At 46.0% G+C, this 24,615-nt stretch overlaps 2 protein-coding genes across 2 annotated transcripts in view; one reads left to right on the top strand and one right to left on the bottom strand.

Annotated features, from left to right (window-relative positions):
• LOC148775108 (uncharacterized) overlaps positions 1-24,615 on the bottom strand; it is a 49,589-nt gene that overhangs the window by 22,762 nt on the left and 2,212 nt on the right. Inside the window, exons 2-3 of the mRNA XM_088844922.1 lie at positions 23,957-24,300; positions 16,983-17,051 (exon numbers count right to left, since the gene is read on the bottom strand). Coding sequence (XP_088701048.1) covers positions 16,983-17,051; positions 23,957-24,300 — 413 coding nt within the window. The remainder of the gene's footprint in view (positions 1-16,982; positions 17,052-23,956; positions 24,301-24,615) is intronic.
• Positions 23,480-24,615, top strand: part of FAM20B (FAM20B glycosaminoglycan xylosylkinase) — a 44,531-nt gene continuing 43,395 nt past the window's right edge. The window contains exon 1 of the mRNA XM_055419186.2: positions 23,480-23,634. The gene's annotated coding sequence lies outside the window, so the exon portion shown is untranslated. The remainder of the gene's footprint in view (positions 23,635-24,615) is intronic.

The raw sequence follows: 24,615 nt of genomic DNA, 5'->3' as shown, positions 1-24,615 counted from the left end.
ATAACTCAGTCCTAAAAATGGACAAGGGACTTATCTGGTGGTCCACTGTTGAAGACTTCAAGCTTCCAATGCAAGGGGCACTGGTTTGATCCCTGGTCAGGGAGCCAAGATCCCACATGCCTCAAGACGTGGCCCAAAAAATATCTTTTAAAAAAAGGTCAAAACATTTAAACAGGCTTCTTACATAAGAGAATATACAAATGGCCAAGAAACATATAAAATGATGCTCAATATCATTAGTCATTGGAGAAATGAGAATTAAAACCACAATGAGATAAGACTGTACTTACATCAGAATTGTTACAATGAAAAGACCTGATAATACTATGTCAGGGAACAGGGCGAGTGTCTATCTACCTTGCTGCTGGGACTGTAAACTGGCATCCCTCTTGGAAAACTGTTCAGCACTTTCTACTAATGCTAAATGAACCCAGTAATTCTCTCCTGGGTGTGTACCCAACAGAAATGAGGGCTTGTCGCCACCCCAAACATACAGAAACACACAAGAATCTTCAGAGCAGCTTTGTCCCTAACAGCCACGGAACTGGATCCAACCCAAATATTTGTCACGGGAGAGTGAATGTTGGGATTTTCCTGGCAGACCACTGGTTGGGACGCCACGCTTCTACTGCAGGGGGCACAGGTTGGATCTCTAGTGGAGGAACTGGGATTCCCAAATGCCAAAAGGAAGAGCCAAAAAAAAATTATTTTTAAAATGAGGAGAGTGAATATTGAGGCATTTACCACAACACTACTCAGCAAATGCAAAAAAGACCAAAATGCTGCTGGATGGACTTCACATGACACTGAGCAAAAAGAAGACAGATACAAGATTACATACTGTATGACTCCATATAAATGCAGCTCTAAAACAAGCAACACTAATCTACGGTGCTAGAACTCAGGATAGCAATTCCACTGCTGGATTGTGGGGTATTTACTGGGACCACCCAAGTCTTGGTACAGGTGGTAGTTACATGGGAATATATACAAACAAAAGTCCATCTAGTGTTATACATTCTTCTATTCAGATGACATATAAGCTCTACTTCAATAAAAATTTAAAAGAAAGATGAAACAAAGAAAGGAAGGGAAAAATACAAGAAAGAGCAACACTCTCTCATAGGCAAAATGGTATGGTCACCCTGGAAAATGGGCAGTTTCTTAAAAAGTTAAACTTTCACCTCCCTGGGAGCCAACAATCCACTTTTGGGTATTTATCCTAGAGAAATGAAAATGTATTTCACACAAAAACCTGTATATAAATGTTTATACCAGCATTATTGATAACAGCCTCAAACTGGAAATAAACCAATGCCTTTCAACAGCCAGTGGATAAACTGTCACACATATGCATGGAAAACTACTGGGCAATGAAAATGAAAAGATTATGACGTTTGTATCAGCATAGATGGATCTCAGACACATTGTGCTAAGTAAAAACTCAATCTCAAGAAGGTACATACTGTATGATTCTATGACAGTCTGGACAAGACAAAAATATAAGAACAGAGAACAAAGCAGCAGTAGCTAGAATTTAGAGATGGTCTGAATACAAAAGAGGCAGCACAAGAGAAATCTTTGGGATGTGGGAATTGTTCGATATCCTATCTGAGATCACAAGAATCTATAGGTGTGTAAAAATGCATACATTATATACTCAAAAAGTGACTTTTACTCTATGCAAATTAAAAATAATTTAGTAAAAACAAGAAACCATACAGTGTCGATCATTTCACATGCTAGCAAGTTTATGCTCAAAATCCTTCAAGCAAGGCTTCAGCAGTGCATGAACCAAGAACTTTCAGACGTACAAGCTAATTTGCAAGAGGCACAGGAACCAGAGAACAAACTGTCAACATTCATTGGATTATGGAGAAAGCAAGGAAATTCCAGAAAAACATCTACTTCTGCCTCACTGACTATGCCAAAGTCTTGATTGTGTGGATCACAAAAAACTAGAAAATTCTTAAAGAGATGGGAGTACAAGACCACCTTACCTGTCTCCTGAGAAACCTTTATTTGGGCCAAGAAGTAACAGTTAGAACTAGACATGGAACAGCAGACTGGTTCCAAATTGAGAAAGGAGTATGACAAGGCTATATATCATCACCCTGCTTATTTAACTTACATACAGAGTTCAGTTCAGTTCAGTCGCTCAGTCGTGTCCGACTCTTTGCGACCCCGTGAATCGCAGCACTCCAGGCCTCCCTGCCCATCACCAACTCCCGGAGTTTACCCAAACTCATGTCCATCAAGTCGGTGATGCCATCCAGCCATCTCATCCTCTGTCGTCCCCTTCTCCTCCTGTCCCCAATCCCTCCCAGCATCAGGGTCTTTTCCAGTGAGTCAACTCTTCGCATGAGGTGGCCAAAGTATTGGAGTTTCAGCTACAGCATCAGTCCTTCCAGTGAACACCCAGGACTGATCTCCTTTAGGATGGACTGGTTGGACCTCCTTGCAGTCCAAGGGACTCTCAAGAGTCTTCTCCAACACCACGGTTCAAAAGCATCAATTCTTCGGCAATCAGGCTTCTTCACAGTCCAACTCTCACATCCATACATGACCACGGGAAAATCCAGCCTGGCATTTCATATAATGTACATACAGAGTACATACAGAGTACATTATATGAAATGCCAGGCTGGATGAATCACACTTTGGAATCAAGATTTCCAGGAGAAATATCAAAAACCTCAGATATGCAGATTATACCACTCAATGAGGGAGACCCGGGTTCGATCCCTGGGTCGGGAAGATCCCCTGGAGAAGGAAACGGTAACCCACTCCAGTATTCTTGCCTGGAGAATCCCATGGACGGAGAAGCCTGGTAGGCTACAGTCCACGGGGTCGCAAAGAGTCGGACACGACTGAGCGACAGAACGGAACGGAACGGAATGCAGAAAGTAAAGAGGAACTAAAGAGGCTTTTGATGAGGGTGAAAAAGAAGAGTGAAAAAGCTAGCTTAAAACTCAATATTAAAAATCTAACAGCATGGCATGGTTCCATCACTTCATGGCAAATAGAAGGGGGAAAAGTGGAAGCAGCAACAGATTTTATCTTCCTGGGCTCCAAAATAACTGTGGATGTGACTATAGCCGTGAAATTAAAAGATGCTTGCTGCTAGGAAGGAAAGCGTTGACAAATCTAGACAGCACATTAAAAAGCAGAGACATCACTTTGCCGACAAAGGTCCATCCAGTCAAAGCTGTGGTTTTTCCAGTTATCATGTATGAATGTGAGAGTTGGACCAAAGAGATGGCTGAGCACGTGAGAACTGATGCTTCTGAATTGTGATGCTGGAGAACCCTTGGACTGCAAGATCATATCAGTGAATTCTAAAGGAAATCAACCCTGAATATTCATTGGAAGGATTGATGCTGAAGCTGAAGCTCCAGTACTTTGGCCACCTAATGCGAAGAGCTGACTCATTGAAAAAAAGACCCTGATGCTGGGAAAGATTGAAGACAAAAAGAAAAGGGGTCCACAGAGGATGAAATGGTTAGATAGGATCATGGACTCAATGGACATGAATCTGAGCAAACTCCAGGAGATAGTGGAGGACGGAGGAGCCTGGTATGCTGCAGTCCATGACATTGCAAAGAGGGACATGACTTGCAACTGAACAACAATAAAAGCAAAAGACAACAAGGGAGTTCCCTGGTGGCCTAGTGGTTAATATTCTATACGTCCATTGCTTTGGCTCGGGTTCAGTCCCTTGTCAGGGAACTGAGATCCTGCAAGCCATGTGGAGTGGCCAAAATATAAATAAGTAAATAACATTTTTTTAATAATAAAAAAAGGATAAAGTTATATCTAAAAAAAAAAAAAAAAACGGGGGGCTTCCCTGGTGGCTCAGTGGTAAAGAATCAGCCTGCTATTAAGGAGACAGGGGTGTGATCCCTGATTGAGGAGAATCCCACATGCCACAGAGCAACGAAGTCTGTGAGCCACAACTACTAAGCCTGTGTTCTAGAGCCTGGGAGCTGCAACTACTGAAGCCCTCGAGCCCATACTCCACAAGAGAGGCCACCACAACGAGAAGCTCACACACTGCAATTAGACAGTAGCTGCCACTCACTGCAACTAGAGAAACCCATGTGCAGCGATAAAGACCTGACATAGCCATAAGTAAATAAATAAATTATAAAAAATAAAACAAAGATCCAAAATAAAACTCTACCCTCTCTTCACCGATCCTGGCCTTCGCTCCTCTGAGCCCAAGCTGTAGGGGCAGATGGCAGAGACCTCAAGGACTAGGAGAGGGCCTGGCTCAGAGCAGAAATTCATGAGCTTAATGTCCTATCCAGCCGCTCACATGGCTTTGGCATCATCACCGTCCTGTGAAATGCCATCAGCTCACTGTCCATCTCTGTGTGTTTGCTTTTTAATCCTCAGAACTCACCACTCAGAGACAGCTGAGCAGCCCACATGACTCCCCAAGGAAGAATTTGTTCCCTGAGGTCATAGCCAATGCAGAGTCCCTTTGGGGGCACAGAGCGAAACTTATCACCCAATAGACCCATCTTACCCATAACTCGGGACTCCTCCCAGCTGGTGGGTCCGGGGTGCGGAGAGACCTGCAGGTCAGGTGGCCTTGGTTACAGAGAGTGCCTTCAGACCCACTGACCCGGACCCTTGTGAGGATGAACTGGCCTCCAGGCCACCACCTCTGCTTTGACCTCAGACTGCTCCAATTCTCCCTTAAACCTTAAAACCTCCGTTGGTTCCCCTCCGTGGGGTGGGCACATGAGAACCTGCCTGGCTAGACCCCTGCCACTTTTTCCACTCCCACCTCCTTCCCAGACACATCCCCTATAAGCCCAGAAGATCTGGCCACCTTCTCTCCTGCTCCTTTCCATCCCTGCTCACCTTGGTCCCCCTCCCTGGAATGTCCTTCCTACTCCTCTATTTAGTAAAGACCTACTCCAGTGCCACTTCCCCTGGGCACCATGACTTCTGTCCACCTCACCAGGCACACTCATCCATTCAACAAGTATTTCCTGAACACCTACTTGCTGGAAATCAGAACGGTGAGTAGGACGGTTGAGGACACTGCCCCGGGGGAGCTCCCACTGGCCTGGGCGAGCCAATGACAGCCGAGCCCACGTGCACTGTAATTTCAGTCTCAAAGGTGCAGGGCCGGTCCCAGTGGCCTCGCTGAGGATGTGCCACATAGGTGGCAACGTGAAAGAAACCCTCCCTCTGCGTTTCTGAGCACTTTGCCTTCTTTATGGAGTCTCCTATCTGCTGCCTGACTTAGAGATTAGAATATTGTGTGAAACACACTTCCGCTAAAAAATTGTGCATTGTTTCTCTGAAATTCCAGTGTAGCTGGTTGTCCTGTGTTGAATCAGACAAGCCTACTCCTAGGGTCTCCCTGCCCTGTGAGATCGGGGAACGGGAACCCTCGTACCTTCAGGCCCCAGCACTGTGGCTGGCTTGTATTAATAGCAGACACTCAATAAACAGTGAAAGAACCAGCAGCAGCACTCATGACCCTCAAAGGCCTGTTTTACTTGCATAGAGAGTCTCCTGGACACGATAACCTCCTCCGTGGTGGGGGCGATGCTGGGTACTGTCCCCTATGCCTGGTGCAGGGCCTGGCTAGACGCAGCCCAAGGGACCTGGGGGCCTTTAGCTGCCCTCCTCCCGTCTCCACCCATGGCTCCTTCCCTCTCCTTGCATAATAACAAAGTAAGAAAAACATTTTAAAACGTGGTGAAATATGTAGTGTGGAAAACCGACATTTTCTCAATCTTATGTTCATGAGTAAAAGCACCTTTGTAACACATATATGTGGCATCAAGAAAAGAGGTACTGATGAACCTATTTGCAGGGGAGGAATAAAGATGCAGATGTAGAGAATGAACATGTGGACACAGGGAGGAGGCAAGGAGAGCACTTATATATACACACTGCTGTGTGTGAAATAGCTAGCTAGTGGGAAGCTGCTGTGTAACAGGGACCCCGGCCCGGTGCTCTGTGATGACCTAGAGAGGTGGGAATGGGGAGTGGGAGGGGGCCCAAGAGGGAGTGGATATATGTATACAAATAGCTGGTTCATCTTGTTGTACAGCAGAAACTCACACAACAATGTAAAGCAATTACACACCAATAAGTAAGGAGAAGCATGTTTGGAAAACTTTGCCATATATATGGGGCTTCCCATATGTATTGATGTACAGTGTAGAATCTAAGAAGAAACTGTTCAGTTCAGTTCCCTTACTACCCGCCTCCAACCAGACAGGCTCCCTTAGCCTCTCTTCTATTGAAACTGTGGAGCTGGCCCATATAGCTGGCGGGTAGGAGTTTGTTATACGAGCAAGGGGCGTGAAAAGGCATTCTTGTGATTCTGGCTGTACATGTCTGTCTCCCCAACGGACTGGCACTCTATATTGTTCCCAGGGCCCTGCACGTGGATGAAGCTCAGGAAACGCCGGTTGGAAGGAAGCCTGACTGTAGACAGCAACGATCGGACCTGAAAGTAAAGCCCTTCCCTACCTCAGCCAGCTTCCGAAGCGAAGTGCAAAGACAAGAGCAGAGCAGGCTGCTTCAGAAGCAGACTCCATGTCGCCCCCTGGAGGTCAGCGATGCCATCAAGGCTCAGCCTACACCACTGAACGGTTCACAAGCAGCAGCCCGGGGAAGACTGTGGTCTGACTGCCCAGCAAGTTCTATGAATAAGCCCAGTCTTCACTCACAGTTCATGAAAGGAACACTGTCCCAGAGCAGCCTCAGCCCCTGTGGGTTTCAGCTCAGAAGGAGAATGTTGTTGCTTGAGCTTCTTTCGAGTTTTAAAAAGGACAAGGAAAGGCACTGTGTACAGTGTTTTACTTCGGGCCTTTTTTTTTTCATTACTCCAAACTGTTGGATGTTGAAAACCTTGCATTTACTTGTGAATTGCCTGTCTGTGTTTATGTAGGGAGGAGGGTAAAGACTTGAAGAGTCAAAATTACTTTTATTTTCCTTGTAAGTTTCTCCACAACTTAGCTTTTCATCGAGCATCCCATATTTTTTCTGTGTAATTATGTCATTATTTGGTGCATTTTATAACCAGAGATGCTAAAAATTGTTCTATCCCACCCTTCCGTGCTGAAGTCAGATGAGCCACAGTGGCGGCACAGAATCCAGACCCACCCAGCAGTTAGATGGGACCTCACTTATTCAAGGAAAATAGTCCTGGATGAGCACATCAATTTATCCAGGAGAATAAGCACAGAAACACTGTAGGTAATAGGATCAAATATTAACTCAAAAACAAATTTAATTAGGACCACATTGTTTACCTGTATGTAAGGGAAGCCAATAGCAGATGTTTCATATATCAAAGGGAAATTAGGAGTTAAATGGGAGAAGGAAAAACTGAAGACAAGATGGAAATAAAGAACAGCTTGTCATGTTCTTGCCCTTTTCTTGGTCAAGCTGTTGATTAGCAGGCAGCTAGCTAAGAGGGTCACTTCGTGGCAAATAGATGGGGAAAAAATGGAAACAGTGACAGACTTTATTTTCTTGGGCTCCAAGAAATCACTGCAGATGGTGACTGCAGCCATAAATTAAAAGATGCTTGCTCCTTAGAAGAAAAGCTATGACCAACCTAGACAACATATTAAAAAGCAGAGACATTACTTGGCCAACAAAGGTCCATCTAGTCAAAGCTATGACTTTTCCAGTAGGCATGTATGGATGTGAGAATTGGACCATAAAGAAAGTTGAGCGCCAAAGAACTGATGCTTTTGAACTGTGGTGTTGGAGAAGACTCTTGACCCTTGGACAGCAAGATCAAACCAGTCAATCCTAAAGGAAATCAGTCCCCTGAATATTCATTGAAAGGACTGATGCTGAAGCTGAAGCTTCAATACTTTGGCCACCTAATGAGAAGAACTGACTCACTGGAAAAGACCCTGATGCTGGGAAAGAATGAAGGCACAAGGAGAAGGGGATGACAGAGGATAAAATGGTTGGATGGCATCACCAACTCAATGGACATGAGTTTGAGCAAGCTCCGGGAGTTGGTGGTAGACAGGGAAGCCTGGTGTGCTGCAGTCCATGGGGTTGCAAAGACATGACTGAGCAACTGGATTGAACTGAGCTAAGAGGGTGGCTCAGCAGTAAAAAATCCGCCTGCAAAGCAGGAGATGCGGTTTCAGTCCCTGAGTTAGGAAAATCCCCTAGAGAAGGAAATAAAAATAGCAACTCACTCCAGTATTCTTGCCTGGGAAATCCCATGGACAGAAGAGCCTGGCGGGATAGAGTCCATGAGGTCACAAAAGAGTCAGACACAACCTAGCGACTAAACAATAAGAACAAGCTAAGAGGGTGGTCCAGATGTTCTGCCCTTGGCAGTGGGATGGGTGATCAAAGAAGACAATTCCAGTCGTTTATGAGTTCTCCAGAGCCCTTGGTAATATAATGGTGCTGTGAACATGACAACCTGTCTCTGGGTTAGGACTGCCGGGGTACTGGGCAGGTCTGTACCACAACCCTTGTACAAATTTCTCAGGAGCAAACAAATGCAAACAACCTAAATGTCCGTCTCAGGGAAACCTGATAAATAAATTATAGCACACCATCAGCAGAGGATACAAAAGATATTTTTTAATGTTTTAGTAATTTAAGAAAATTTAATCAAGGAATATATAATAGTGTGAAAAGTTGTTCATGATATACTGTTAAGTTAAAAATAAGAGGTGGATTTCAAAGGAGTATATACAGGGGATTCTGGGTAAAGATGGCAGAATAAACACACATTGATTGGAGAAGGAAATGGCAACCCACTTCAGTGTTCTTGACTGCAGAATCCCAGGGACAGTGGGGCCTGGTGGGCTGCTGTCTATGGGGTCGCAGAGTCAGACACGACTGAAGCGACTTAGCAGCAGCAGCAGCATGCTCTTTTGGCTCCTCTCCAAACCCTGCTAAAACAACAATAAAAGGCTTTTTTTTCCTAAACGAAGTAAGCTCTTTACTAGAAACTTAGCAATAACATTAATAAGTACAAAATCTCTAGAAAGAATAACACATAAATGAAAATTGGCTTTAAAGTAAGACTAACCTGGCTCAGTAACTGGGACCCCAAAGGGTTATTTTAAAAGGCATACACTTGCAAAGACAGGGAAGAAAAAAGAAACTGACAAAATTTGGAAGAACGTGGATGAGTGAGCCCCCCCTTGGGAGTCCAGGGAGATTCCCAAGCTGATGTGGAAGGAGACCAAGTAAAAAGTCTGTGTAGGAGTGAATCAGAAGGCTCCAAGGAAAGACTGCTTAAAGATGGTGAAATTGTCGAAATAACGAATATGTTTGTGCTTACAGAGAGGAGATATAGGCAACTAGCAGAGGTTTTTGGACTGAAATAATAATAAAGACAACTAAGCAAAAAATAAAAAGTCATTAACCTTAAAAATTGGGGAGGGGGTAATCAGAAAAGCACAATATCCATCAGAGTCCAGTCAGGAAATAGAAACACACAGTAATTTGAAAGGCTAATTAACTATAGAAGTGGGTTGGACTAAAGGAAAGACCAGCTAGTAGAAAGTGAAGAGAACTCTGTAAAATGCAAAAATAGCAGACAGGAGGCAGCCACTACCCTCTCCGGCTGAGATAAAGAACCAAGGAAACAGGGACTTGCTTGAACGCCACCCCGACTCCCACCACTCCCCTGCCAGGGTGCTAGAAGAAAGACATTTATGGAAAAGGGTTTCACTGGAGACTCCAGAAGGGGTACTTGGGGAAGCCCCTGGTGCACTGCAGGAGCCTGGCCATCTGCCAGGGGCACATTAGAACAGAGAAGGAAAGCCCCCTCCTCCTTGCAGTGTCTCTCTGGCGCCCTCTACTGACAGGGCTTAACATGGTGCCGCCGCCCATTAAAGGAAAAATATTTAAAAGGTGAAATATGATTATCAGAGCAGGCAGTGAAGGGTAGGTTGGAGCTGAGGAGCCATAAATTGATTACTGGCTTAAAGGTCTTTTTTAAGATTATTGTAAAAACAAAAATGAGATAATATCTGGGATGCCCTTAGTACGGGGCTTGGCGGACAAATGAGCTCTCAGTAAGGGCAGTTATTCTATTGGGTGATTAGTTGGCTGTTAGCAAAGAATCCTTTCCTTGTATTGTTGAATAGCTAAGTGGATTATCAAAAAAAAAAAAAAACAATTACAGTTGTTTTTAGACTATCCAAGAGACCTCAGGAGGTTTATGTGGCAATATATGAGGATACACTGGAGTAGGGAGATACTCAGATGAGAGAATCCATTAGCAGAGTATCGCAATAGTCTAGGAAAGAAAGAAGGAGGGTCTGGGTGGGTGGTGTCACTCCCTAAAGAAACAATAAGGCCCTGCTCCAACTGGCCTCAGCCAGGGCAGACGGTGACCCACCAGGTCAGAAAGTGGTTGGCCTTTAAGGAAAGATGCCTTTCAGAGCAAAGCACAGGATCTCTACCCTTGTAGAGTGCCTTAGTTGGAAAGTTCTTGGCTGCATATAACAGAGCGTCTGACTAGTCACTGCTTAGACACTCTTAGTTGGAAGCAGACAGTTCAGGTCAGGTCAATTCAGTGGCTCAGAAAGGTTCCAGGTGGCAAAAATGTCCGGCTATTGCCATTCATGCACTGCTGGTGTGCGTTTAAATTGACACCACCCGTTTGGAAAACCGGCACTGAGTCTGACATAAGCATACCTGCTATCCCAGTGGGTCCACTCCTGGGTAACCCAAGCGTCCTTCTTGACAGAAGAATGCTGATGGCAGCGTTACTTATAACAGTCAAAAGCTGGAAACCATGTCTACCAAGAGTAAAAATGGATAAATAAACTTTAACATATTCTCCCAATGGAATTCTATTCAGCAGTGAGAGGGAATGATCTATAACCACACACAACATGGATGAATCTCACAAACTATTAAATTAAATACACCAGACACGGAAAAATACACGCATTCAAAAAAGGACTTATCTGGGGAAAGAAATGGTGACCCACTCCAATATTCTTGCCTGAGAAATCCCATGGACAGAGGTACCTGGCAGGATACAGTCCATGGGGTCGCAAAAAGTCTGACACAACTGAGCGACTAAGCATGTTCCAGTGTCATATCCTGGAATGGAATACAACCAGGGCTTTGGGTTTCCAAGAGACAAAGTCATATTAGCTTAAGGGAAGAACTTATCCCAGAGAAAGTATATAGCATACCAGTTCATAGAATTTAAGAAGGTAGAGGTTGCTAATTCTGATGCCCTGAAACATTTCAGACTTCATGGCTGGTTCTGTGAGTGGCTTAATTGCTTTAATATTTTGACTGCATCTGGTGGATTTCTGATGAGTTAGAAATCCAAACCACACCATTTTATATAAACATTAAATCCAGAGCAGCCAAAAAAGGACGTATCAGTCAGGATCCAAACAGGTTCCATCTACACAAGGCACAAAAGTAGGTAAACTTGTCTATGATGTTAGCAATCAGGATAGTGTCTAACTTTGTGGGAGGTAGAGATTAGAAGATGCTGGTTAAACAGATATGTTCAGTGTGTGAAATTTCATGGAGCTATTTGCCTATAATCTTCTACATATATGATATCTTTAGGACTTTAAAAATAGGGGAGAAAAGCATCTGGCACTTTCTCTGCTTCCTTTCTGCCTTCTTCAGATGGTTGGCCCTGTTTTTAGGCTTCTACCCTCATGGTTATAAAGTTGCTGCCAGGTTGCATACTAACTTCTTCAGAGAGACACATCCCAAGGTAGGAAGTTAGGCATTTCTCCTTGTCATTCTCCTTTTAGTAAGGAGGATGATCTCTAGGAACCCTCCAGGTAATTTCTCTTCGGGTCCCATCAGTTGGGATTGGTCATATGTCCCTGTTCTAGCAGTATGGGAAGCTGGGAAAAAACTTTGGGCTTGTCCAGCCCCTACCAGAGACTGAAAGCAGAGCGAAGCATGAAAGAATGACTATAGAATGGGAAGCCAGTAGTGTCCACCCCGTATAGTAAGAGTCACACATGTAGGTGAAAGACATAACTAGCCAGATCCAGCGAGCTATAGCTCCTTTCTGATAGGGAGGACCAGGCAAAGTGAGAAGATGGTCCTAGTTAATCAGACAGCTCCATCCATTGGGTACCAGGAGGGAGAACGGTGTTGAAATCCAATCTCTAGTTCCGATTCAACTCTAACCAGTTGTGTTACTGTGGGCAACTTACCGCAACTCCAGACCTGTTTCTACATCAGTAACATGAGGAGACTGGACTAAATCCAAAGTCAGTACATCCTTGCGCGAAACTTCATTACTTCGAGGTCCCTGGAAGGACATTGAACTGCTCTATTGCTGACATTAGATAATGTTGCCCAACTGTTATTATGAAAGGTTTTCCCTTTTGAGGTTGGTTTGCTTCCTTCTGTAAGCACTTTTTTGAAGCAACACTCTCAAAGCGGTTCTCCATCCTTCTGACATCCTCTTTCCTCCCTTCTTCTTCCTCTTCTTCCCTCTGCTTCCCTCTCTCTCTCCCTCTCCTCCCCTCCCACCTGTCTGACCTAACCAGGGAGTAATCCATCTGCACTACCCTCCCAACACAGAATGAGTACCAAGCAGATACTAAGAAGGGCCACCCACAATCAAATTTTTTATATACTTTCCTAGAGCTTCCCTCGTGGCTCATACAGTAAAGAATCTGCATGCAGTGCAGAAGACCTGGGTTTGACTCCAGGGTTAGGAAGGTCCCCTGGAGAAGGAAATGGCAACCCACTCCAGTATTCATGCCTGGAGAATCCCATGGACAGAGGAACCTGGCTGACTACAATCCATGGGGTTGCAAAGAGCTGGACATGACTGAGTGACTAACACGCAAGGAAATGCACTACTCCTAGAGCTAAACGAATGGAACTGCCTGAGAATAACTTAATAATAACTGACTTTCCTAAACATGTATACAAACACAACTAATGACAATGTGAGTTTAGTTCAACCTATGCATCCTTATTCAGTGATCTTGTGAAAGTTCTATAGTCTCAGTTCACATATTCATTGCTCCATTCACTTTATTTTCAGTCAACATGTATTTATTGAGCAACTACTGTGTACCAGACACTCTAACACAGCTTCTAGGTATACAAATAGAGTAAGACATAGCCCATACCCTCAAGGAGCTTTCAGTCAGTGTGAGAAATAGATGATTTCAATATAAGAAGAAGAAAGTAATGATTATAAAAATGTACTGATCGACACACAATGCATAAAGATTTAGCTTATATAACAAAAGAGAACAGAGGAAAGGAGAAGCTATATAGATGCAAAGCTTCATGTACTATATCAAAGTTGGCATTAATTTGAATTACACTGTTATAAATTAAGATAGTAATTGTAATCACCAGGGAAATCACAAAGAAAATGACTCAAAAATATATAGGAAAAGAAACAAGGGAATTAAAAAATGGTATGCTTGAAAAATACTGATTCAACACAAAAGAAGGCATTAATGGATGCGTAAAGGAAGAAAAAAAGTCACAAGACATAAAGATAACAAATATCAAAATAGCAAGCAAATCCTACCTTGTTTGTACCTTACATTAATTGGATTAAATATTCCAGTTAAAAGGCAAATACTGACAGAATGGATTAAAAAAAAAGAGAAAGGATGGTAAAAGATATTCCATGAAAAGAGTAATCAAAAAGAGTTTGGGTAGCTACACTAATATCAGACAAAACAGACGTAAAAAAAAAATGTTGCTAGAGACAAGGAAGGACATTTTAGAAAGAAAAAGGGTCAAGTCATCCAGAAAATATAACTATTAAAACCACATATGCACCTAATAATGGTGCTGCAAAATACATGAAGCAAAACCTGACAGAATTGAAAGAAAAACTGGCAATTCAACCATAGTGACTTTAATACATGTGTGCACGTGTGCTCAGTTGCATTAGTTGTGTTCGATTCCTAGAGACCACAGGGACCATAGTCTGTCAGGCTACTCTGTCCATGGGCTTCTCCAGGCAAGAATACAGGGTGGATTGCCATGCCCTCCTCTAGGGGATCTTCCCGACCCAGAGATCAAAGCTGCATCTCCTGCATCGTAGGTGGATCCTTTATTGCTGAGCCACTGGGGAAGCCACAACTTTACTACATACCTATTTTCAATAATGGATAAAACAACTGTGCAGAATATCAACAAGAAAATAGAAAACTTGAACAATACTAAAAACCAACTAGAAGCAGAGACCTACAGAACACACCACCCAACAAAAAGCAGAACATGCATTCTCTTCAAGTGTAATAGAAGCATTCCAGGACTGCTCATGTGTTAGGCTATAATACAGGCCTCAGAGATTTAAAAAAACTAAAGTCACACAAAGTATGTTTTATAACCACGATGGAATGAAATTAGAAATCAATAGCAAAAGGAAATTTGGGAAATTCACAAACGTGGAAATTAAACAACGCACTTCTGAAAAACCAGTGGATCAAAGAAGTAATCACAAGGGGAATAAGAAAATGAAAACAAAATGCAAGATACCAAAATTTACAGGATGTATCCAAAGTTCAGAGGGAAATGTACAGTAAATCCCTATATTTTAAACAGAAGAAAGATCTTCAGTCACTGTAATATAGAGGGGTGTGAAGAAGCCTAGGGGAGCTGAGTGATGGAGTACTTAGCTTTTCCTTAAGGATGACATTTTATGGATGAGTAAGGCTAGAGAAGGCAATGGCACCCCATTCCAGTACTCTTGCCTGGAAAATCCCATGGATGGAGGAGCCTGGTAGACTGCAGTCCATGGGGTCTCGAAGGGTCGGACACGACTGAGCAACTTCACTTTCACTTTTCACTTTCACGTATTGGAGAAGGAAATGGCAACCCACTCCAGTGTTCCTGCCTGGAGAATCCCAGGCACAGGGGAGCCTGGTGGGCTACCATCTATGGGGTCGCACAGAGTCGGACACAACTGAAGCGACTTAGCAGCAAGTCTGGAGGAAGGTAGGAAGGGAATTCCAGACGGAGAACAATTTGAACAAAAGCACATAGGCATGAACTAGCAGGGGGTATGCAGGAGAGCTTACACAATTCCGCATTTCTAGAACATAAAATGTGTGGCCAAGAAGGCTGATGAGTCTGTGCAAGAAGGCTGTGACTCCCAGGCCTGAGGTTCTGTACGCTCTGCTGAGAACCTTGGGCTTTTGTCTTCAGGTCACTGAAAGTTTATAAGCAGGTAGGTTTATAATGTGGTTCAGATTTCCTTTTGCTTTAAAATATTTATTTGGCTGCGTAGGTCTCGGATGTAGCACATGGGATTTTTGCTCTTAGTTGCAACACATGGGATCTAGTTCCCTGACCAGGGATCGAACCCAGGACCCCCAGCACTGGAAGCGTGGAGTCTTAGCCACTGGACCACCAGGGAAGTCCCCAGATCTCTTTTTGGAAAGATCTTTCCAGATGGAGTTTTCTATATGGATATTCTGGAACAGATAGCAAGGGGTTAAGGTGGAAAGATTAGAGACAGAGAGGCTGGAAAAGGGGTCACGGCCATAATGCAGCGGGGAGAAAATGGAGCCGGAACAGGAGCTGCAGGGGTGAGGCTGGAGGGAAGGAGCTGGCTTTGAGGAGTCTTCAGGAAACCAGGGTTGGCAAAACTTAGTACTGACTGGAGGTGGGGGAGGATAATGCTTCTAGGAGAGTGGATACTTCAGGCTAGGGTGAGTGGTCGCCACAGTGAACAAAGACCAGAATGCCAAAGGAGAAGCAGGTCAGAGAGTGTCTGAAACTGTTTTTCCTACCCCTCTTTTCTTGTGCATGGCCATAGAAGAAATGCTATCCTGGTAGTACCGCATCTGCCAGCAATTTGCTAACCACCCTGAGAATGCTTGCACAGTCCTCTCAAGGGTCCCCTGTACTCCCTCCCCCAAGGGGTCCCCTGTGCCAACATGTCTTGCCTCTCCATTTCTCCTACAGGGTCCCGTGGGGCACGCCAGGCACAGCAGTGAGCTGTTGGCTGCTTTCTCCCTGGGATCCTAGGCCCGCTGCATCGAGTATCTTGTCCTCCCCTGTCCTGGGCCACCTCCCTCTTCCATGAACATCTACCTTCTAGGACAGGGTCACAAAAACTGCAGGCCTGAGCACCGGACTTCCCCCATCCATGTGTTTTATTTGGCCTGCCCGGTATTGAAAATATACATTTTTGGACTTCCCTGGTGGTACAATGGACTAAGAATCCACCTGCCAATGCAGGTGACACAAGTTCAATCCCTGGTCCGGGAAGGTTCCACATGCCATGGAGCATTGAGTCTACACTCTAGAGCCCACGAGCTGCAGCTAACGAACCTGTGGGACCTAGAGCCTGTGCTCTGCAATAAGAGATGTCAACGCAATGAGAAGCCATTGCACCGCAACGAAGAGTGGCCCCTGCTCGCTGCAACTAGAGAAAGCCCAGGCATAGCAACTGAGATCCAGTGCAACCAAAAACAAATAAATTTTTTAAATTACAAAAAAGTAAAAAATACATATTCTTAAATATAAATGACTTTCAAGGAGGGACAAAGTCTTTCTCTCACGTTCCCTGGAAACCTCTGGTTGTCTCATCCTCAGACTGCTGCTGCTGCTAAGTCACTTCAGTCGTGTCCGACTCTGTGCGACCCCAGACATCAGCCCACCAGGCTCCTCCGTCCCTGGGATTCTCCAGGCAAGAATACTGGAGTGGGCTGCCATTTCCTTCTCCAATGCATGAAAGTGAAAAGAGAAAGTGAAGTCGCTCAGTCGTGTCCGACCCTCAGCGACCCCATGGACCGCAGCCTACCAGGCTCCTCCGTCCATGGGATTTTCCAGGCAAGAGTACTGGAGTGGGGTGCCATTGCCTTCTCTATCCTCAGACTACTTTGCTCATTTCCCTTCATGCCTGGCAGCCCCAGGCTTCTGAAAGACTTCGCTTCATTGGAAGAGGATATGCAGGGGGTCTGGTCCATCGGGAGCAGCATCTTGACAGAACAGGGTCATTGGCTTCCCTGCCACACCTTTCTTACCTTCAGGTTGGGGGTCTGGAGAAAAGACTGGTTTTCTGTGAATGCCTTTGGAAGGACAGTCCTACCTCCCTATCGAAAACAAAAATCTGTCACGTATATATATATATATTAGACTAAATTGTATGAAATTGCTGATATTGAGCTGGTTTTGCCGCCCTGAAGATGGCAATTTCACACAGTTCAGTTGATTCACAGGATCCTGGCTTAGTTACTAGTAGAACAGTGCTTCTCATACTGGGTTGCAAATTAAAGTAAGCCAGGAGCTTTTTAAAACTACCCTTGCTAGGACCTCCTCCTAAGATAATTAAATTCAAATCTTTGAGGATGGGGGCAGGCACAGGGATATTTTCAAAATTCATGTGGCCAGATTAAGGACTACAGCTTTAGGACATCCCTGAGTCAGTCCTGAGACAGGCTCAAAGAGTCTCAGCTTAACTCCTTAGCACATTACCTGTGGGTGATGGGAGCTGAGTTTGAGGAGCTCAGAGCTTCCACGTGGCTGCAATTACCTCATGAAGTAATTAATGCAATTACTTCATGCATTAAATTGAGTTAATAAAAATGAAAGAGCTTCCATCACAGCCACAAAAGAGAGGAAGGGGTGTTAAATATTCCTGTGCATGTGGCAGCATCCTAAGCACACTACAAAACGCCTGACTTGTGGGAATTAGCCATTTGGAATCTGCAATGTTATCTCTGCCAAAACCACTGGAGTGCCCACTGGCATTAGAGAAAGGCCCAAAGAACTGGAAAACATTCAAAAACATGGCCCTGGCCATGCACTCAAGAGCACACACCACAACAAATTATGCATTTTGGCCTGGATAACTCAGTGATTTTAGCCATGCTGTTCTCTTGTCACTGCTGCTGCTGCTGCTAAGTCGCTTCAGTCGTGTCCAACTCTGTGCGACCCCATAGATGGCAGCCCACTAGGCTCCCCCGTCCCTGGGATTCTCCAGGCAAGAACACTGGAGTGGGTTGCCATTTCCTTCTCCAATGCATGAAAGTGAAAAGTGAAAGTGAAGTCGTTCAGTCACGTCCGACTCTTAGCAACCCCATGGACTGCAGCCTACCAGGCTCCTCCGTCCACCGGACCCTCCAGGCAAGAGCACTGGAGTGGGGTGCCACTGCCTTCTCCTAAGTCGTATCTATTTCGAGGCCCTGTGGACTGTAGCCCACTAGGCTCCTCTGTCCGTGGGATTTCCCAGGCAAGAATACTGGGGTGGGTTTCCATTTGCTTCTCCAGAGGATCTTCCCGACCCAGGGATCAAACTCGCACCTCTTGCATCGGTAGATTCTTTACCACTGAGCCACCAGGGAAGCCTGGTTTCAGCCATACACGGTGGTTAAGTGAAATACTCTTTGTGAGCTATAACCCCTTTGAATTCTCAATAATTCTAGGAATTTCACTTTGTCCATAATGTTTCTTTCCTTTTTGCTTTTAATGAGCAGATTAAAATACCAAAATGAAGTATATTTTTAGTTTAAATAAATATTTGTATTTAGATAAATATATCTTTAGAATAAAAGAGAAAATAGCACATATTAGTTTCAAAGTGATGAAAATATTCTGTAATTAGATTATATAATGGTTGCTCAACTCTGTAACTGTAACAAAAACCATTTCATGCTTTGTACAGGAGAGTTTTATGGTATGTAACCTACAGCTCAATAAAGCTGCTCTATAATAAAAACTGTAATACTAGTGTGGAAAGAAAATAACCAAAAACAGTTAATATGCATTCTGAATTTCTAGACAATGAAGGTGTGTGTGTGTGTGTGTGTGTGAGATACTGTCCCTGGGACTTGAGTGGATCTGGGCACTGACACAGGTGCCACAGGACGGGTTAAATGAGCAGTCCTGATGCTGTAAGCAAAGGGTGGGCTAGGAATAGTACTGCAAAGCTGGTGGCAAAATGAGACTCAGTAGTTTGTACCTCTCTTGTGGTATGGTTGCACTGATGTCTTTGCCCACTTGGGAAAGAAATGCAGAAGCAGCGTCCACAGAGAGCCCTATGCAGGGAACAAACCTACCCTGGAGGCAGCAAGGCAGAATATGCGTGCTCCTTCACTCACTCACCCTTCCACCACCTCCTCCCAGGCTGCCAGCACTTTGGACCAGCGTGAGCTCTCTCCGACTGCTCCCTTCAAATTTCTTGGTACAGAATTGACTTAATAAGTTTCAGTAGGATCCATCACGGTGGGTGTATGCTTTGAAAAGAAGGAGTGTGTGTGCTGTGTTCATGTGTACAGGAGCCTTGAGACAGTATTCCCCTTATACCCTGGGATTGCTGGATGGTTATTGGAGTCCTCAGTTCAGTTCAGTCGCTCAGTCGTGTCCGACTCTCCGCGACCCCATGAATCACAGCACGCCAAGCCTCCCTGTCCATCACCAACTCCCGGAGTTCACTCAAGCTCATGTCCACAGAGTCGGCGATGCCATCCAGCCATCTCATTCTCTGTCATCCCCTTCTCCTCCCGCCCCCAACCTTTCCTAGCATCAGAGTCTTTTCCAGTGAGTCAACTCGTCGCATGAGGTGGCCAAAGTATTGGAGTTTCAACTTTAGCATCAGTCCTTCCAATGAAAACCCAGGATTGATCTCCTTTAGAATGGACTGGTTGGATCTCCTTGCAGTCCAAGGGACTCTCAAGAGTCTTCTCCAGCACCACAGTTCAAAAGCATCAATTCTTCGGCGATCAGCTTTCTTCACAGTCCAACTCTCACATCCATACATGACCACGGGAAAAACCATAGCCTTGACTAGACGGACCTTTAGGGCTTGACAAATTGTCAGTGACTTGAAAATTCTAAAAGACTTGAAGGGAAACGCTTACAATGATGAAGGAGCCAAGAAAGAAACCTCCAGTGCTCCCAGTCCACCACGTCTGCAGAACTTGTTCTCCTAAAACTCTTTCAAATGTTGAGGAGCTACCATGCGTCATGTACTATGGGAGATACAGATGTGAATAAAACAGTCTTCAGCTTCAAAGGTTTACCTGTCAGGGGAAGAGGTCAGATATATCCCCCAAAGACATCAATAATACAAACCATACCACAGGAGAGGTACAAAGGACTGAGACTCAGAAGCCCAGGAAAGCATGCACAGTTAGAAAAATCATGAAAGTCTTCCTGAGTAAGCAGCATCTGAGAAATAAGTAACATTTTCAGGGATGAACATGGGGGTGGGGCATGCATCCTGCAGGAAGTGCACTACCCTAGGCTGGAGGGGTACAGCCCCACCCCTGCTCTGATTTCAATCCAATCTTACTTCAACACATCAGTGCAGAAACGCTACCCTGTGTGAGGCTGAGCCACAGATGGAAATAAAGATGAAATAAAGACAGTCAGTGTCTTAAAAGCCTTGCAGTTCAAGGACAGGGAAGAGAGAGGCAAAGGGGGTGATTAGACAAAGATACCTAGAACCACAAGATACCACGTGAGTTGTGAAAGAAGCATCATAGAAGCCTTGGCAAAGCGTTCAGACCTAACTAACGGGGGCTCCGCCTGCCCTTCCATTCTGTTTCTTTGTACTGGACTGTATTCTCAAGGATGAGGACCTGGACTTCTTGGTCCTTGCACGGCCTGGGTCTAGTTCAGTGTCTGGCACTTGGTAGACATTTGTTGAAGGAGGGAGGAAGGAAGAAAAGGAGGCGGGGAAAGGATGTAGGAGGAAAGGAAGGGAAGAAGGAACAAACAATTCTCCCAATGGTGAATCATCTCCTAAGGATGTCTGTCTTTAAATTCACATAGCACTGCCTAACTTTGGTTCTTATTGTCCCTTTCTTCTCCCACTTGTATTTTGCTCACCTCAATCCTCCTTCCCTGACAATACCAGCCCACACTATCTTCCTGGGCCTTGATTATTGCAGTGATCACAGAGCCTGTGCTGCATAATTTAAGTACTCCGCATGCCTTGCAGCTGCTTCCTGTGTTCTAGTTGTGTAAACTCTTTGAAGGCAGAGTCCCCTTCTTGAATGACTGCATCCCTCACAGTACTAGAACATATTGACTGTTGATTGGCTGGGCAATAAGGCCCATTACAGGAGGAGGGGAGAAACACAAACTGGGGTGCTAGTGCTATACATACATGCACAAAGAGCCTGGATAACAGGGCCTCGTAGAGAGAAAACTGGGGGACAGAAGAGTTTTTACCTTTAACACAGAGGCCCCAAACCCAGGACAGAAGAGGAGAAAGTGTGTGTGTCCTACAGCACAGCAGGGTTTGATAGACGTGAAACTAAGCCCTGGAGTGGGTTACCTGGAGAAGTCACAAACCCTTCTCTCTGAATGTCCCTAAAGACACTAGGGAACTAAGACTGCTGGATGCACCGAGCTTCTCCCGAGTACCAGTTGGACAGTCCATCCTTGCTGTCTTTATCAGCATTACAGGTAAGAAAGAGTCCTTTGAGGACAAAGTTTCTTAGAGGAAATGTTGATTTGCCCTTTGCTTTATGATCTCCTGAACTGAACTGATATAATGAACAAGGTTCAGGAGGATTAGCTAACTGCAGGCAGACCAATGTTCCTGTGTAGAGAAATCAGGTAGACTCTCATTACCACCCAGCTCATTCCTATGGTCAGAAAACAACCTCCAAACATTTTCAAATACATACAGTACAAGGCTGGTACAACTCCTCCAGCATTTGACCACGTACTCCTTCTTGCACTGATTTCATGCTTTCTGCAAAGGGGCTTTCTCTGTAACTAGATTGTCTGTGACAGGTATAAAGACCAATTTTTCCTCTAAGATCTCCCAGTACTAAGTGCTTAATAAATATACATATGAATAATAACATTACACAATAATCTGCAAGTCCTCTCCCCACACATTTCTTTATGAAGTTCTCACAACAGCCCTGTGAGGTAGGTCCCATGATTAACTCCTATTTTCCAGATAAAGAAATTGATATTCTGAAAGATCAAGTGGCATGATCAATATCACACAGCCAGTAAGGAGTTCTTTCCCTTGCTTAAATGAACTCTAAAGCCGGAAGAAGAAAAGTTATGACCAACCTAGACAGCATATTAAAAAGCAGAGATGTTACTTTGCCAACAAAAGTCCATCTAGTCAAAGCTATGGTTTTTCCAATAGTCATGTATGGATGTGAGAGTTGGACTATAAAGAAAGCTGAGCACTGAAGAATTGATGCTTTTGAACTGTGGTGTTGGAGAAGACTCTTGAGAGTCCCTTGGACTGCAAGGAGATCCAACCAGTCCATCTTAGAGGAAATCAGTCCTGAATTTTCATTAGAAGGACTGATGCTGAAGCTGAAACTCCCATACTTCAACCACCTGATGCGAAGAGCTGACTCATTTGAAAAGACCCTGATGCTGGGAAAGACTGAAGGCAGGAGAAGGGGACGACAGAGGATGAAGTGGTTGGATGGCATCACCGACTCGATGGACATGAGTTTGATTTGGTGATGGACAGGGTTTGGTGATGGACAGGATTTGGTGATGGACAGGGAAGCCTGGTGTGCTACAGTCCGTGGGGTAGCAAAGAGTCGGACACGCCTGAGCAACTGAACTGAACCGAAAACCGGAAGAGTCAGCCCCGTCTCGCCCATCACACACATTTTCACATGGATCAATATGCACTACAGTATCTCAGGGATGGGAACACTGAAGTCCAAGCTTAGTATATGATGAATAAAGAATAGATACATTATACAGTGGATGCACTGTATGGAGTCAGTGGAAAGGAGACAATTTAAGAAAAGGAAGAATCTTTAGTTCAGACTATTTACAAGGAGGGAGTTCCTTGACAGTCCAGTGGTTAAGACTTGGTGCTTTCAATCTCACAAGCTAAGCAGCAAGGTCAAAACATAACAAAATTATATACAGGGAGTGTCAGGCATTGGAAAACCAGGCACAACTGCCCTGCCCTCATGGGCCTTACAGTCCTTTGTAAAAGACAGACGTTCAGAAACTATTACAGCAAACTAGTCACACTTTTTGTTAAATGCTGCAAAATGTTAGCGGGGAGCTCTGATCTGATCCAAAGGAAGAACTCTTATGATGGGAAGATTGGCCTCTTTTGAGCAAGAGGTTACTTTTGCACAGGCAGAAGTAGTGAAGTGGAGGCAAATTGGGTAAAAGGAGGAGGGAAACTGTTTCTCACAAATAGAATTTAGGGGCCGCGGCTTTCAGTCCCGCTGCCTGGCTGCCTATCTGCTTTACGAAAACCAGGAAAGAGAAAGCGAAGGCTAGTGAGAGGTCAATTTATGTAAGCGGGGTGGGGCGGCAGCGAGAAGCAGGAAAGGCGTGAGTCGGCGTCAAGAGTTAATCTGGGCCGGCCCGGGAAGCAAAGGGTTACGCAGGGCGGTCCGGAGGGGGGCCAGTAGGCCCGCCCACCGGGGCGGGGCCTCGCGGAAGAAGCCCTTGGATTGGCCGCAGGGAAGGCGTTAGGCTAGGACGGTACCAACAGTCGCGAGCCGCGGAGGCGGGGGGTGGGTGTGGGGCCGCCGGCTCAGCGCCGGGAGAGGTGGCCGGGGAATGGCCGGGCCGGGGGTGGGCGGGAGCCGCAGCAGCGGCGGCCGGGGGCGGTGAGCGCGGCGTGGGGCTGCCCCTCCCCGGAGGCGGCGGGGGCGGCCGGGGCCGCGCCGCACCGCACCGCGCGGGCGGCCATGGAGCGAGCCTAGGGCCCTGCAGGTGAGCGGCGCGGGCGCGGGCGGGGGCGCGCGACCCCCGCCCCTGGCGAGGCGCGGCGAGGCGGGAAAGTGCGGGCCGGCCCGCGGGCGGGGCGCGGTGCGTGGCGCGCGCCGGGCCGGGGCCGTCTGAGGGCGGGGCGCCTCCCTGAGGGGCTGGGCACCGGTGCCCTGAGCCGTCCCCGAGCGGTGGCTGCCTCAGGGACCGGCCCGGGCCGGGCGCCCGCCTCGCTGGCCCTGAGCGGGCTCCCGCCGGTCGTAAAAGCGACTGAAGGGACGCGGCCGAGACCGCCGCCGCCTCGGCCCGCCCGAGGCGCGGGCCTTACCTGGGGGCGCCTCGGGCAGCCGGCGGTCTGTCGAGTTGACACACCCTTGCGCCCGGACGCCGGCCCCAGAGCCGACTGGCCCCGGTGCCGCCCTCGTGTCCCGCCGAGCGCCCGTTGCGGCGGCCCGGGGTGGGGAGATCGCGTGCCCGCGGGCCCACCTCGTGGCCGTGAGGCGCGAGTGACCTCCAGGCCCGAGGCGGCAGGCAGGGTAACCGTGCCTAGGGATCCGCGGTCCCCTCGGGGTCGTGCACTGCGCGCTCGCAGTAGGGCACAACTTAAGGAAATGATACGGTTGTGCAAAGTGGGCTGCGCTTGAGATTTCATTTCCGGGTGCTGTGGCCCCCCTCAATTAAAAGAGAACCGAAACGTTGCCGTTGATCAGCGTGAGCAGTTGTCAAGTCGCGTCCTTGATTATGGGAATCTGATGAGAGTTTCATTCTAAGCAGTCTTCTGTTACCTGCAGGTCTCCCGGATAGGACGAGAAACGGTAGAGAATGTTGGAGGGAAAGTCGAGGGGACAAGACATGATCGGTCATTAAGAGTTTATTAGCCCTTGAAATGGCCATATCGTCGGTTGGAGGAGTGAGGATTTATAATTCTGGGAAATGAGAAATGCTTGATACAGCGACTTGAGTCTAGGGCCAAGAATCAGTATCATC

This window comes from Moschus berezovskii, chromosome 17, assembly GCF_049115385.1.
Source record: "Moschus berezovskii isolate FMDL1 chromosome 17, NW_MosBer_1.0, whole genome shotgun sequence".
Classification (NCBI taxonomy): Eukaryota; Metazoa; Chordata; class Mammalia; order Artiodactyla; family Moschidae; genus Moschus; species Moschus berezovskii.
This window is presented reverse-complemented; position numbering and strand designations above follow the sequence as displayed.